Source organism: Gracilinanus agilis, chromosome 6, assembly GCF_016433145.1.
Source record: "Gracilinanus agilis isolate LMUSP501 chromosome 6, AgileGrace, whole genome shotgun sequence".
In the NCBI taxonomy this organism is placed as follows: Eukaryota; Metazoa; Chordata; class Mammalia; order Didelphimorphia; family Didelphidae; genus Gracilinanus; species Gracilinanus agilis.
The window spans coordinates 294,476,215-294,491,965 of NC_058135.1; the positions used below are offsets into that span (position 1 = coordinate 294,476,215).

Below are 15,751 nucleotides of genomic sequence, written 5' to 3' on the forward strand. Positions count from 1 at the left end.
TCCTCCCTCTCTGTCTCTGTCTCTCCCCTCTCCTCTCCTTTCTCTCTCCTCTCCTCTTTTCTCTTCTCTTCTCTTCCTCTCTCTCTCTTTCTCTCCTTCCCTCCCCTCTCTCTTCTCTCTCTCCCCCCTCTCTCCTCTCTCTCTCCTCTCTCCTTTCCCTCCCTCTCTGTCTCTCTGTCTGTCTCTGTCTGTCTCTGTCTCTGTCTCTCTCTGTCTCTGTCTGTCTGTCTGTCTGTCTGTCTGTCTGTCTGTCTCTCTGTCTCTCTCTCTCTCTCTGTCTCTCCTCTCTCCCCTCCCCTCCCCTCCCCTCCTCTCCTCTCCTCTCCTCTCTCTCCTTGGAGGTCAAAGCTAATAGAGGGCAGGAATCCAAGAATAGTGAATTGAGGCTATCAAGGACTGCATAAGCCACCCGCCAAGGTCTATCATTTTAGAAAGGGGGAGACTGAGGCCCAAGAAGATTAGAGGATTTGAACTCATGTCCTCCACCTCCAAATTCAGCATGATTCTCACTGTGCTCCAGAGTGCAGAAAGGGCAGGGCTTTTGGCCTGGCACACTGAGGCTCTTACTCTGGATGCTGCTACTGCTAGGCGCAGAGAGGGAAGATGGCCTTGTGTCCGGCAGAACCAAGGCAAACGAGCTAGCCTGTGGGCCAGGGCTTGGCCTAGGAAGAATAGCTGCTCTGGCTGCTCATTTGACAAAGCCTCACCTCTCCAGGCCAAAAGCCCAGGCCAGGGTGATCCAGCCCTCCTCTCCCTGCCCTTCCAACACAGTGACACAACCTGGCTGGCCTCTCCCTTCCCTCTCTCTGTTCGAATCCACCGGGTCTGAGGGCTTCATCCTGCTCCCCCACAAACATCGATCTCTCACCTCTGCACCTTTGCCAGGGCAGTCCTACCCTCCCCCCTCCCCCAGCTGTACTTTCTCCTTTGCTTCCTTTAAGGCATATATAAGCGGCCTCTCCCCCATCTGGTCTTCGGGGTTGGGGCTCTTGGCCTTTTGACAGACACTCTCCTATCTGCGCAGGTATTAATTAGTCTGAGGCAATTGCCCACATACACCCCCTGCCCCCAAGGGTGCTCCTGGAGGCCCGAGGCCGCCTCCTCTTCTGCATTTCTATCCCCAGAGCTTAGGATGCTGCTTTAGTAGGAGCTGGTTCTGAAATGGTTGTGCAATTGAAATGAATGAGTGAATTAAGACCCAGAGAGGGGAAGAGGACTTGTCCAGGGTGACACAGCTAGTAACTGACAGACAGAACTAAAATCCAGCTTTCCTGCCTCGGAAGCCAGTGTTTTTCTCATTGGGCCTTTTCTTCCTACCTTTTCCAATTGCTTAAGAAAAACAATTGGTTTCTCCATTTTGAGGAGAGTTGACTGAAGAATCACAGCCCCTGGTCTGACATCTGGGGCTTTCTTCCACGCAGGAACTTCAACTAGAGAACATCCCCAAACTCAGCATTAGAGGACAAACAGAGAGGGGTAGTGAGGTGGCTCAGTGGGTTGAGTGGCAGTCCTAGAGATGGGAGGTCCTGGGTTCAAATTTGACCTCAGACACTTCCCAGCTGTGTGACCCTGGGCAAGTCACTTGGCCCTCATTGCCTAGCCCTGACCACTCTTCTGCCTTAGAGCCAATACACAGTATCCACTCTAAGAGTGAAGGCCAAAAAAAGATGAACAGAGAGAGGGAGGAAGAGAGAGAGACAGGGAGAGGGGGGAGGAGAGGTTCTGTCTCCTTCCTAGAACAGCCTCGCAGGCAGGCGTGGTGCTTGGGAAGGTGGGCTGATCCCTGCAGCAGACAGTCAATGCTTCACTTTGGAGGGAAGCTGGGGTTGTACTCAGTTGTCTTTAGCCTCATCTTCCCGAAATATGGAAAGCCAGAGACAGCCAGCCTCGGTGACTGACAGGTCGGAGGTGCTGAGTCGGCTCTGGTCCCGGCTCCAACTTTGCTCACAGGTGTTTTTCCTGGCTTGCCAACCTTGTCACAACTGTGACATGGGCTCATCAGTGTCTCTCCCCCTCTCTGACATGAAAAGAAACTACCACATTCCCCTGCCAGCCAAGCAGGCGAGAGTCATCTCCCGAGGAGCTCTCTATGTGCGGAGCCTACCCTGAGCCCTGAAAGGAGCAAGAGGTTTAGAGAAAAGCTCGAGCGGGAAGATACTTGTGTGACCTTGAGCAAGTCACCTACTTCGCCAGCTGTTAGAGAAACAGATAAAAAAGGGTTTGGGCTCGAGGAGCTCCAGCTTTCCTTTTCATCTCTGCAGCTATGGAAGCCCTAGGACTGGACATTACCAGGGTCATCACATTCCTACTCTATTCTTTTCATCCCTCCCTACTTCCCTTCCATCCTTCCTTTCCACCATAAAACAAAGGAATCGGACTACATGATTTCCATGGACCTGGTCTCATGATCTTTCTGCAGAAGCTGAGTCACCTTAAGGCATCAATTATCTTCTGTTTCTATTCATTTTCTTAGATTGGAGAGCCCTTCCTGGAAATACGAGGTGCACTATGAATGTATTCCCATCCATCCATCCATCCATCCATCCATTCATCCATCCATCCCATCCATCCATCCATTCATTTATCCATCCATCCATCCCATCCATCCATCCCATCCATTCATCCATTCATTTATCCATCCATCCATCCCATCCCATCCATCCATCCCATCCATCCATCCATCCCATCCATCCATCCCATTTATTCATCCATTCATTTATCCATCCATCCCATCCATTCATCCATTCATTTATCCATCCATCCATCCCATCCCATCCATCCATCCATTCATCCATTCATTTATCCATCCGTCCATCCCATCCATTCATTTATCCATCCATCCATCCATCCATCTATCTATCCATCCATCCATCCCATCCATCCACACATCCATCCCATCCATTCATCCATTCATTTATCCATCCATCCATCCATCCATCCATCCCATCCCATCCATTCATTTATCTATCCATCCGTCCATTCATCTATCTATCCATCCATCCATCCCATCCATCCATCCACACATCCATCTATCCATCAATCCATCCATCCATCTATCTATCTATCCATCCATCCATCCATCCATCCATTTATCTATTTATTCATTTCTCCTCAGCCCCTGGATAAAGTCTACCTTTAATGAATTGATGATGACAGACATGAAGAGTATACCGAAGTAAATAATGACGAGAGCCCCAGGTCTGCAGACCTGGAGTATCTCATGCAGTTCCAGCCATCCTAGGTGCCTACAATGAGGACAGGGATTAGTTCCAGGTGGTAGGTTCCCCTCACAGAAACACCACTTGTTGACTACCACTGTTGGGGAGCTTGTCAATGGAATTCTGGCTCAGCTCTGGACTAGCCCACATATCTTTACTGCTAATACTGTGAGATGCTGGTAGAGCTGATGGTCAGGTTTCCTCTTAGCCTGATGCTAAGTTATTTTTAATATAGTTATTTTTAAATGTTTGTGGCTTGGTTCTCTGGTCAATGGTTATCCATCCATCCATTGAGTTCTCTTGGTTCTCTGGTTAATGGTTATGGCTATTGTTTTTCTGGCCTCTTTCAATAGGAAGAATAAGACTAAGAACAATAAAAAGTAAGAGGTGAAGAGCGAGATCCCACAAATCCTGAGAATTCTTTTTTCTCCCCGACATTTCCACCAATAATCTAGAGAATCAGCCCAGCCACAGCTGCTGTCACCCTAAAATCAATTCTAAGTATCTGTTCCAAGGCAGAAGAGTGGTAAGGGCTGGGCAACTGAGGGGACTTGCTGAGGGTACCATCTCTAGGATGGGTCTGTTTCTGAGGCTAGATTTGAAGCCAGGATCTCCCATCTCCAGGCCTGGCTCTAACCACTGCACCCCCTAGCTGACTGGAGCCACAAACATTTAAAAATAATTCTCCACATTCAACAGAGAGCTGGCCTTGAAGCTGGGTGAGCCTGGGCTCTAAGACCATGAGATGCTGAGAAGGTGCTAATCTGCATTAGGAGATAAGAGTGTCCTCACCTCGGAGAGCCTCACACCAATGAAATCCCAATATTTTTTAATGTGTCCAAAGGACACGGCATGAAGAGTTTTCTCATTCTAGAGGGCTGGGGGAGAATAGGATGAAGCTCACATCATCGCTGCCCCCCTGCTGGCCACTGAGATTGCACCAAAGATGACTTCAGCCCCCCTATAATCACTACTCAATGACCAGAGGCAGCTCTGGCACCCTCTGCCCAGGAGGCCTCTGGCTCTCTCCATCTGAACCTCATCAAACGCGATGAAAGCGAGATAAAAAAAAAAAAAAAAAAAAACACCAAGAAGGATGTACATCTTGGAGTCTCACAACAACCCTGTGGAGCAGGATAATCTCCATTTCACCTCTCCAAGAGGGGAAATGACTCATCCAGGATCAACAGATTTGCTCTCGTGTCTCTCTGAATCCAAGTCCCACCTTCTATCTCCTATTCCTTGCTATTGTTAATGCTGCCGTTTCCTCTTGGGCTACAGAAATCTTGCTGCCTTGCCCTGGCCTTTCCCTTCATCCTAGACAAGAGTATGGCCTGGTGCTTTCTCTGATGCTTCCTTTTTGCTCTCTGGCAATCACTGTTATGGGGCTGTAATGGGGAACTGGAGAGTCTGATGGCCACATATTATAGGTGTTCAGTCACTTCAGTTGAGTCCAATCCTTCATGGCCTCATTTGGGGTTTCCTTGGCTGGAGCTGTTTGTCATTTCCTTCTCCAGCTCATTTTACATATGAGGAAACCGAGGCAAACAGGGTGAAGTGGCTTGCTCAGGATCGCACAGCTAGTAAGTATCTGAGGCTGGATTTGAACTCAGATTTCTCTGACTCCAGGTCCAGCACTCTGTCCACACGGCACCCCCGAGCTGAGCGCTTGCCCTTGATTCAGACGTGGTTCTTTCTCCAAACCGCCTGTGCCACCTTGAATAAGCCTCCTCATCTCTGAGGCTCTCCCCCTCTATAAGATGAAGGCTACAAGAGGAGCCCTGAGCTTACTAAAGAGGCGGGACTCTGCTCGAGCTGAATCTGGTGGGCAAACTGCCACCTTTGCCAGGATTCAGGTGGGGCACCTCAAGTTCCTGCAAACGGGGAGGCCTCCCTGGGTCCTGCCCCCGAGGCCACCCACCCTCCGAGACCCCGGGGCAGCGGCGCCTTTGGCAGTGAGTCAGTCCCTCACTCAGATGCCTGAGATTTTCTGACGAGGATTCAAGATTGTGCGGATCGCAGCTCTCCCCTTGCAAGCGTGCTCCAAAGCTGAAATGGCTGAATGGAGAGAGAATGGAGGTGATTTCAGCTTGGTTAAAAATAAAAATTAATAGCACGACGCTAAGAGGAGATGATTTCACAGAGGATAAAGGAGCCGCTCACGAGTCAAATGGCTCTTTGAAAGCTTGTGGCTTCGGAGAATGTTTGGCAGCCGCCGCGTTAAGCTGGGCTCTGCGAGGTTGGCTCTTTGGCCTAAAACGCTGATACTGGTCCATCGTGTGTGTGTGTGTGTGTGTGTGTGTGTGTGTGTGTGTGTGTGTGTGTGTCCTCCTCCCCGGGGGCCCAAGATGGGCATGGGGGTGGGGCTATCATTAAATCACTCAACACAAGGCTCTCAGCTTATTGGAGGACGAAGAGGCTGCCATTTCCGAGGGCAAGTCATCGAGGCTAATTTGGGGGGCATCTGGCCACCCCTTGGGTGCAGCTGGCTGAAAACTAAACTAGGCCTGTCATTTGCCCTCATTTCTACCAGGAGGAATGCTTCGTCCCTTCCATGTCACAAAAAATACATCAAGACAAGAACAGCGCCGGGTGCCCAGCAACACGGAAGGATGTTATTTCAGGCCAGTGCAGCCCTGGAGCGATGCCATAATGGCAAGAGACAAGGACGCTGGTGTGGGGGGAGCAGCCTTCCTTTCCTTTCACAACAAAAGCAAGCCCCGAGCAGGCTGGCAGAGGCTCAGGAAGGGCTGGCACTGATCGTAAGCAAAGTCGTCTCTCAGCCTCCCATCCCGCTTGGCCGTTGCTCCTCCATGGAACACCCAAAGCGACTGTCCTGAAGGGCACGGATGGCTGCCTGCCTCCCCTCGAGTGGTGCTTCTGGAATCAAGTGAAAGTCTTCTCTTTGGCATTTAAAGCCTTTCACCATCTGGCTCCACCTACCTTTCCCAACTTACTCTATGTGACTTCCTGTTACCCATCCTTCCTCCTTTAGTCAGATGGGCTATTTCTGATCCACGGCGCTCCACTCCTTCAGGCCTTTGCCCTGACTGAGCCCCAGGCCTAGCCCAGAATCAGCATCCTCTCTCAGAATCTCTGGCTTCCCTCAGCTCTCACCTCAGAGGAATGTTTAGCCCCTGTGTGGCACACAGTAGGTGCTTCATCGATGCTGACTGATGGATGGATGGATGGCTCCTCCTCCCCCAGCAGCGGCTGCCCACCCCTCCTAAAATCCCCTGCATTTCTTGTGCACACGCTTCTGTATTAACCTGTTGTCTCCCTGGCAGAATGTGAACTTTCTCGGTACAAGGCTTGCGTTCACTTGGTCTTCTTTGTTTCTTTGGCACCTAGCCAAACGGCCTGGCACATAGTAGGTGCTTAATCACCGCTCACCGACTGACTGATTTAAAAATACATCAGAGTCAGAATAATGTCTCGCTCTGCCTTTCCGGATGATGATGAGGTGATAAAAGAAGGTATCCATGGTTTCTGCCGGCAGCACGGGGAAGTAGGAAGAGACAACGGCTCCATGCTTGAGTCTCGGCTCTGCTACTGGCCGTGGGACCTCGGACAAATCATCCCCTCTCTCTGGACCCTACGTGGCTCCTGCGTCAAAGGAAGACCCCAAGTGCCACCGGAGCCTCGGTGCGCAGGGGCAGCTCCTCTTTTACAGCCCCTTCCAGGAAGCAGAGCTCTAGTGGAACCCAGGGCATCTCTGCCCTGTGCCCTAGCACCCGGGACCCCGACTCCACCAGACGGCCTCCTTGAGCCCAACGAACATGAAGCCGGCTCCGACTTCCCCCGGCACCCAGCCTCACCAAGGCTTCCCTCTATTTCTAGCCCCGTCCCACTGCCTCATGGGAGAAGGAGATGACTTTTCTTAATGTGTTTAACATCCACTGAGCGACGAGAGGCCGAGCCGAAGCCCTCTGTGGACGGCTGAGCTGGCTGACGTACGTAGGCACACACCGAGCGGCCCAGCCCTGACTGAAAGGGGGGACAGGAACTCCTGGAAGCCAGTCAGGAGGCAGCGTGGTCTTGGACCTCGGCGTGGCTTCCCCCACAGCAGAATTTGAACCTTTGAGGGCAGCAGCATTTGCTTTTGCCTCCCCACCCCCTGCTTTTTATCCCCTGCAAGCACCTAGCCAGATGGTGCAACGGCGAGAGGGCTGGAGTCAGGAAGACCCGAATTCAAATCTGACCTCAGATACTTCCTCACTGGGTGACTCTGGGCAAGTCACACCCTGCTTGCCTCAGTTTCTTCAAATGGAAAATGAGCTGGGGAAGGAAATGGCAAACTCCTCCAGTATCTTTGACAAGAAAATCCCACAAAGACTCAGGCGTGACTGAAAACAATCAAATAACAAAGCACCCAGCACAAGGTTGGGGCCAAACACATGAACTGGATGGATGGATGGATGGATGGGTGGATGGACGGACGGACCAAAGGGCACACAGTGAGGGTTTCGTGATGCTGTCAGACGCCATACTGAGCACTAAGGATACAAGGATGTCAAAAGAGAGAGTCCCTGACCTCAAGAGGCTTGTATTCCAATGTGAGAAGACAACAGCCATTGGGAAGAGGCGAGCTGGGGGTTCCCTATCCAGAGGTGGCCTGGAGGGGTCCTCAGCGATGGTGCTTTCCCTCTGATGATTATCTCTGGATCTAGCTATCCTGGATCCATGCCTGTTTGGATGGTGCTTTTCCATTAGACTGGGAGCTCCTTGAGGGCAGGGAATGTCTTCTGCCTTCCTTTGGATGCCCAGCACTTAGCACAATGCTCAGCACACAGTAGGTGCTTAATAAATGCTTCCTGACTGAATTACTGTGTGACTGGGAGGAAGCGGATGCCTTTCTGGGGACGAGGGTCAGTCAGTAGACAGGGTGGGCTCTAATGATAGTTTTCACACACCCAAGCCCCCCCTGGCTGGTTTGGGGCCAAGGGGAGATGCTTGGAAGGGGGGAGAGACAGCTGGAAGCTCGCTGCCCCTCTTGGCTCACAAGCATCCCTCCTGGGAGTGTGGGGGGAGGGGGGCAGGGCCTGGTTTTCCTAGTTTTAGGGGAAGGCAGGGGCTGGGAGCATCATTTATGTAAAAGGCAATGATTGAGGCTGGGGAGGAGGGCATCTCGCCAGGAAGCCCTTGCAGTGCCATCCATAAAATGTCCACGAGACGTACCATCTACGTCTTAGTGGCAGGAGAGAGCAGGGTTTGGGGGTTTCTGCCCGAGATCTGAGCCTCTCCCCCCAGGGGTGGGGCCCGGTCTGAGCAACCCCAGGGATGGGGAGGGCAGGCAGGGGAGAGAGAGAAGACTCTCAGGACCCAGGCAGGCCGACCATCCCTCCAACACCCGAGCAAAAGCTGTTTTCTCTGTACAGTGTCGGCATCCTCCCTGTTTGGGCTCTTGTTCCTCAGAGCTAAAATCAACCTGCCCAACCCCCAGCCCCCGCCCACCCCTGGTAGCTGCTGCGGCTGCCTCCTGCGTGCCAGAATGGAGTGGGCTCTGCCAAGGTAGACTTTTCTCAGGAAGCCTGCTGCTTCTGCCTCCTCGAGCTCCAAAGAGCGACCAGAGGGGGCTGCTGCTGGGTGGGCACAGCTAAGATCTGGAGGAGGCCATGGGTGGGCGGGTGGGACAAAGGACCCCTTTGCCTGAGGCAGCCTGGCACTGTGCCAGGGGGGCTAAGCCATTTCAGCCCTTCCACCCCCTGCTCCAGGCTCCTGGGATCCGATCACACACTTTCCCTGGGATCCCCCTGCCTTCTCCTGGCAGAGTCCTGGGCTCTCGTCTCTTGTCACTAACATTTACGGACTCTGAGAGACTCAGTTTCTACATCTGTGCAGTGGGGATAATTATAGTACTTTGGTTGTGAGAATCAGATGAGACAATGTATGTAAATCACTTTGTAAGCCAGAAAGTGCTACAGAAATGCGTCAGGAACAGCCGAGTTCAAATCTCCTTCAAATACCAGCTTTGTGACCCGGGGTAAGTCACTAAATTTCTTGAAACCGTAGTTTTACCATCTATAAAATGGGGTTAAAAATAGCATCTACCTCTCAGGAGCAAATCAGATATCTGTGAAGCACTTTGCAAACCTCAGAGCCCTCCCTCTAGAACAGTGATTCCCAAAGTGGGCGCCACCGCCCCCTAGTGGGTGCTGCAGCGATCCAGGGAGGCGGTGATGGCCACACATGCATTTATCTTTGCTATTAATTACTACTAAAATTTTAAAAATTTAATTTCTAGGGGGCTAAGGAATATTTTTTCTGGAAAGGGGGCGGCAGGCCAGAAAAGTTTGGGAACCCCGGCCCTAGAACTACTAGCTATCGGGATTGCAACCATCATGGCATCACCACCAAAAGTATCGTCATCATCCATCGCCATCAGCATCGTCACTGCCACAAACAGGACCACCTCCATGGGAGGTCAGCCACTCTCTGCCAGGGCCCAGGGTGGAATGGCCACCATCGGGGAAGCCCAGGCTTCTGCCACGTTAGGAGGAAGGCTGAGCCTCCTTGGAAGACGAGCAGGTGCCTGCCGTGTCCCTCCCCCATAGCCTCTGATTCTGCCAGAAGGTGGCTTCACTGGGCTGCCTGGGCTCCAGCTCAGGCAGACTTCCTGGGATGCCCCCCGAGGATGGCACCGAGTTTGCTTTCATTCACAATGGAGACAGACCTTTCACTCCCCAGCACCAAGGCCCAGTGCCCAGCCCATGGGAAGTAAATGGCCCATAAGTGCTAGTAGAACAAATGAGCAGCTTCTAAATGGCGGCTATCTGGCCTTCTAGGGGCCAGAGCAGCCCAGTTTTAGAGCTGGATTGGACCCGAGCCCAGTCATCTCCCTTTACAGGCTTGGGCCAGAGAGTGGTTCCCCTGGTAGCGAGTGCCACAGAAAGGGTGATGGGCGCCTCCTCCTCAGATGCCCCCTTGTTTTAGGAAGGATCCCTTTTGGTTTGGGGGTCGTCCCTGCCAACGCCGACATTCTGCGATTCTTTGTCCCGGGTTCTCGGGTCCCCAAGCCCGTGGTTCTGCCCTCGTCTCTAGACACTGGACCTCTCGGGCTTTCGGTCTCCTTCAACCTCCCCCCACCTTCCGACTGAACTGGGGCCCCAAGCTCAGACCTAAAGATAGCCGAGCCAACGACCCCAGAGCGCTCAGCAGCCCACGCGGAGAACGTGGGCAGTCTCTGGGCTGTTCCCTGGACACGAGGGGCTTCGCCCCCAACCTCCACGAGGGATTCGGCAGCAGATTTGCTCTCGGCACCCCCCGCCCCCCGGGCCTGCATCCCAGCGAGTGGCAGCCCTGGGAATGTTGCTAGGCAACCGTGGCAGAGAATTACAACTCAACTCACAAAGTAAAACAGCAGCCCGAGCATGGCATGCAGGCTGGAGAGGCCACAGTTTTCCTTGTCCAGTGCCTGATTTCCCTCACGGGCATTGTCAAAGGTTCCTACATTTTCCAGGCAAAGGGAAACCCTTTTTTCCGCCGTATTTTCGGAGACGTTACTAAGGAGCGACGTATTTGGGAACCCCGCGCTGACCCTTTGGGGAACGTGTCTACGGGCTTCCAATCGATCCTCCTGATGGACACGAATCAGTAAATTGAGATGAAACGTCTCAGCTCCTTTGCCAAGTCGGGGCCTTCGATCGAGTATCGGAGGAGGGAAACCGAGAGCCGGAGAGGGACGGAGCAAAGGCTGAATCCAGGTCCTTGGCTGGCTTTCTCACGCTGCACTACCTGATCTCATGATCGTTGCAATCAGCCTATAATCATCTGTGCAGGGCGACAACCTGGGGCTGGACTGGCAGGGAGGGTGGGGAACCTCCGCCAGGAAAACTGAGCCCTCAAGAGGTCACCACGCCACTAGGTAAAGGCTAGAGCCGTCTGGGGAGGTAGGGAGGCTGCTCTAGGATGGCGTGAGTGCCGTACTGGCACATGTGCCCGGCTGGCATGGGGGAGCCGCTCTGCTCCCCCTCTTCCCAGTGCCCGAGGACATTTTTGTGTGCCCTGCCCTCTGTCCAGCCACCCAAAGTGAGCCCTTCCTCCCTCCGCTCTCTGGGGTAATGCAGGGAGCTCACAGGCAGCCTGAAGTTGTAGTTTGGGCACATTTGCCAACGCTGCTCGAGGACATGGGGAGCTTTCTATTTTTTTTTTATTTTTTTTAAACCCTTAACTTCTGTGTATTGGCTCCAAGGTGGAAGAGTGGTAAGTAAGGGTGGGCAATGGAGGTCAAGTGACTTGCCCAGGGTCACACAGCTGAGAAGTGTCTGAGGCCAGATTTGAATCTAGGACCTCCCATCTCTAGGCCTGACTCTCCATCCACTGAACTACCCAGCTGTCCCCCATGGGATGCTTTCTAGACTCCTCCAGTTCTGGCCATCACTAGGGAGATAGGACTGTGGCTTGGGGTGGGGGTGGGGGTGCCTTTTCTAGATCCAGGCTTGCTTCTGTGATCATCTTCTCTTGGGCTGGAGAAAAGAGCAAGCAGGGGTGGCGGTGACTCTCATCTTTTCTTAAAGAAATATTCCAATTCGAGCCTCGTTGTGGCCCCCTCTGACCCTGCCATTGGGGGCTCTTCAGGGTTAGGATGGTAGCATGGAAGATGGCAGCCTTCCATGGTGTTTCAGAGAACAGGATGGACTCATCGGCCAGGGACTGAGTTCAATACCGTCTGGATCAGCGACTCCACGCCATGGCACGGGACTGCCTCTGCTGGTGCCGAGTCCAAACCCCTAGTCTAGTGACTCGTTGCCCGGCAGCCAACTTGGGGAAGAGCCCCTCCAAAAGCCGAACCAGAACTCCCAGGTCTAGAGGGCTTGAAGTGTGCCGTGCCAAGGACTCCCTTCACAGCAGCCTTTGATGCCCATCCCCTTTGGGAAGAGGCTGCTTCCCCCTCCCCACGGGCTATGGGGATGCAGCCATGGCACAGAGCAAGTCATGGCTCTTTTTTCACAGGAGAACGATTCTCTTTCCACAGCCCTATGAAGGCTGTGATTTGGAACTAGATAAAAGCCTTCAAAGGGCGAAACCCCAGGAAGGGGGAGCTTGGACCTCTCTGGCTTTGGAGATAAAATGAGCCTCCGAGGTCCCTTCTGGGCCCTCCGTAAGCCTTGTTGAGTGACAGCTGGGCCAGGCCCTGTGCCGGCCTCTGGATGGCCGCACAAAGAACGAAACAGCCTTTGGCATCTCTGGGACAGCCGGCCCCGGCGGACGCCCAGTCAGGCCCAGGATGAAAGAGAAGAAGAGCGCTTATTATTAAAAAGATGTAGATTGATATTAAAAGGAGTGTTAATATTTTAATGATGGCCATGCTGATAAAATATAAGATGACCGTGAGCCTGCTAAGATCTAATTCAAATTCCCCGCCATACCTTCTCCGCCTGGCTCTCTCGTACCAAGAAGAGCCCGTCCCAATCAAGTCCTCTCTGTTTGAGCTACGCTTTACGTCGCTCGTGTCATCACGTAAGATTGTAAACCCACTGAATCATGGGAAATGTAGTTTCCAAGTCCCCTAAACGTCCACAGGAAGTTTGTCATATATCTAAATATTTAAAACTCAAATGAGCCCCAAATACCTCTCCATGGAACCCCCAAGATTCCAAATGACATGAGGTCCTTCTGGGCCGCTGCGAAGCTTTTTTAAAGGGTCCCACACTTGTCCCAGGAGCCGGGGTTGCCTTTCTGAGAGTCACGTCCATGTCAGATGCCGGGGAGAGGCCGGGGGAGGGTCTGAAGACCTCAAAGTGGGCATTGAACAGAAGCCGAGGGTGCCGGGAGGAGATGGGATGAGGGCGAAGAAGAGGCTGAAACATAGAGCCGAAGGCCAGGGTGGAAAGCCGGAGAATGTGTGCCGGGAAAAGAAGTCGAGCCAAGGAAGGAAGGACGGGCGGGGGTCCTGGGGCACCTGCAATGTCGGCAGGATGGGGGTCAACGGATGGACTTGTTCTGGAGAACCTACAGGGACGCCGAAGCCTATCCCTTGGGAAGGCGAGGGACGGACCTGGGCCAGTTCCCTTCTGGTGGGAGGGCGAGTCGGAGCGTGAGGGATGGTCAGGAGAAGCTATTCCGTGTTCAAGTGACCCATCAAGGGGAGCACGAAGAGAGTGCATGAAGTACACAGTGTGTGTGAGTGTGTGCGTGTGTACGTGCGTGAGTGTTTGAGCGTGTGCATGTGTGCACACACATGTATGTATGTGTGCGTGCATCCCTGGGCCCACTTGATGATCACTAGAACTCCCATTTCTAGAAGCTTCGCCCGGTCCTTGCCTTACCGCACACGTGGCAGCGGAGTAGAGTGGGTGTCACTAACCTCATTTTACAGAGAACTAGGAGAGCTGAGGTTAAGGGACTGGGTCAGGATGATGCGGCTAGTGGGATTCCACGAAGCTGGATTCCCAAGACAGAGCTCTTCCCAGGGAGCAGCACTTGCCTTGTCCCGGGTCCCAGAACCTCATGGGCATAGTGAAAGCAGCATTGACTTGCTCTGTTTGGGCAGAACCAGAAGCAAAGAGGGGAAAGTCCACAGAGCCCACAGGGGGCTGGTGGTGTGTCTTAAGCCGGGGTTCTCTAAGAGCGGAACGGGCTCTTTCAAGGGATTCGGAGTCCGCTCCTTCCCCTTTGGGGGGACATATTGAAGAGGGGAGATTCTCTTTGGGGATAGCTTGGATTCAATGGCCCCTAAAGTCTCCGCCAACTCTGGAATCTTGTGTTCTGGGACTCGCTGGGTCAGTTTCCCCATCAGTAAAATGGGAATCTCACTTAAGGTGGTGTGGGTGTAGTATGGGAATGTCAGTAACAGACGGGACTTTGAACCTGAATTCAAATCCTGCCTCAGACACATCGTAGCCTCTGTCAGCCTCCGTTTCCTCACCTATAAGATGAAGATAATAACATCTTCCTACCTCTTATGACTGATGAAAAGATTGAATGAGATCCTCTGGGTAGAGCAATAAGAAAGCCTTCAAGGCTAGAGTAACGTCACGGTGTTTACTCTCTTCTCCATTCATGGATGTGCCAGTGAGACAACACCAGCTACAACCGCAGCGGAGAACACGTCCGAGGGCTTCCCCAAACCCCTGGATGGAGGCAACCAGGAGCTCAATGGAGCACGGCCGAAGTCCCAAACCAGGTGCAGGGAACGCTCGGCCATCTTGCATTCGTTCCCGCGTCCAAATGGTGTCTCTCCTAGTTCTCTGACAACTTCACACTAAAGTATAAGTTCACTGAGGGCAAGGAGTGCGCGTCCTATTTCTTCTGTCTGACTCCAAATGCCCTGCAAGGTGACTGGCTCACTGGCCGGGAGAAGAGAATTTCAGAGGCACCTGTGAAATGGGTCAGCGCAGGAGAGGGTGGTTGTGGGAGGCCTGGTTTTCATGAAAGGCAGAGGCCGGGGAGTGTGTGGGACTGGACTTGAGGGCAGTTTGACTTGCCCTCCTCCTCACTTCACAGAAAAGGAACTTTAGGGAAACAGCCAGTGGGAACAATGGGTCCAAGGCCAGAGAAGTGGTAAGGGCAAAATTTGAACCCAGGTCCCTTTCTAAAATACCATTCTATGCCTATTTCAGGTGTAGTCTTTACATACTCTAAACAATCCTAAATTTCTCTTCTTGTTTCTAAAGAATCATGCATCTTCCTAACCTCAAAGGACCAGGAGGGAGTGTGAGACCCTGGAAAAAGCATTGGAATCAAAGGAACTCAGTTTGAATTCTACCTCTGCTACACACAGCCTGTGTGACCTTGGGTAAGTCATTTATAACCTCCCTGGGCCTCCATTTCCTTCCCTGTAAGATGTGGGGTCCAGATTACATATCCTCAGAGGCTCCCTCCAGCTCCGGCTCTGGCTTAGAAGAAAGGGTCTTCTTGTAAGGACCGTGAAGTCTTCAAAACATCTCAGAAGGAAGGGGGCAGGCAAGATGTTCTGCGATGGTATCATCTACGGAGTTAAATAACCTACTCTGTGCTTATCCCCTTGAGGAAAGAGAGCAAGAAGAGAGCCCTGACCTCATGCTTAAGCAGCTTCTCTCATTCTGGCCATTTTCCGCCTATAGGAAGACCTTGGCAAAGTCTCTTCCCTACCTGGGCCTCTGTTGTCTCTCGGAAAATGAGGAGGGTAGAATCAATGGCTCCCAAGGTTTCTGCTTGTCCCTGAGCTTCTGTTCCTTTTTTGTGAAATCAAGAGGAGATTGCCAAAAGGCTCAAGGGCTGTTCTTGCCAAGCCAGCCAGTGTTCAAGAATGATAGGAGGGCAGAGCTGGGAGGGCTCTGGGGACCAGTTAGTCCAACCCCCTCCTTTTACAGAGGAGGGACTGAGTGCCTCTGCGGGGAGAAGCGCTCTCTCTCTCTCTCTCTCTCTCTCTCTCTCTCTCTCTCTCTCTCTCTCTCTCTGTCTCTCTCTCTCTGACACTCTCTCTGTCTCTCTGTCTCTGTCTCTGTCTGTCTGTCTCTGTCTCTGTCTGTCTCTGTCTCTGTCTGTCTCTGACTCTGTCTCTGACTCTGTCTCTGTCTCTGTCTCTGTCTCTGTCTCTGTCTCTGTCTCTG

General features: G+C 52.6%; 1 protein-coding gene across 1 annotated transcript in view; it reads right to left on the minus strand.

Moving 5' to 3' along the window:
- SHANK2 (SH3 and multiple ankyrin repeat domains 2) overlaps positions 1-15,751 on the minus strand; it is a 516,281-nt gene that overhangs the window by 163,756 nt on the left and 336,774 nt on the right. The window contains exons 14-19 of the mRNA XM_044682064.1: positions 10,567-10,794; positions 10,305-10,494; positions 8,673-8,821; positions 7,094-7,205; positions 6,612-6,707; positions 1,795-1,820 (exon numbers count right to left, since the gene is read on the minus strand). Coding sequence (XP_044537999.1) covers positions 1,795-1,820; positions 6,612-6,707; positions 7,094-7,205; positions 8,673-8,821; positions 10,305-10,494; positions 10,567-10,794 — 801 coding nt within the window. The remainder of the gene's footprint in view (positions 1-1,794; positions 1,821-6,611; positions 6,708-7,093; positions 7,206-8,672; positions 8,822-10,304; positions 10,495-10,566; positions 10,795-15,751) is intronic.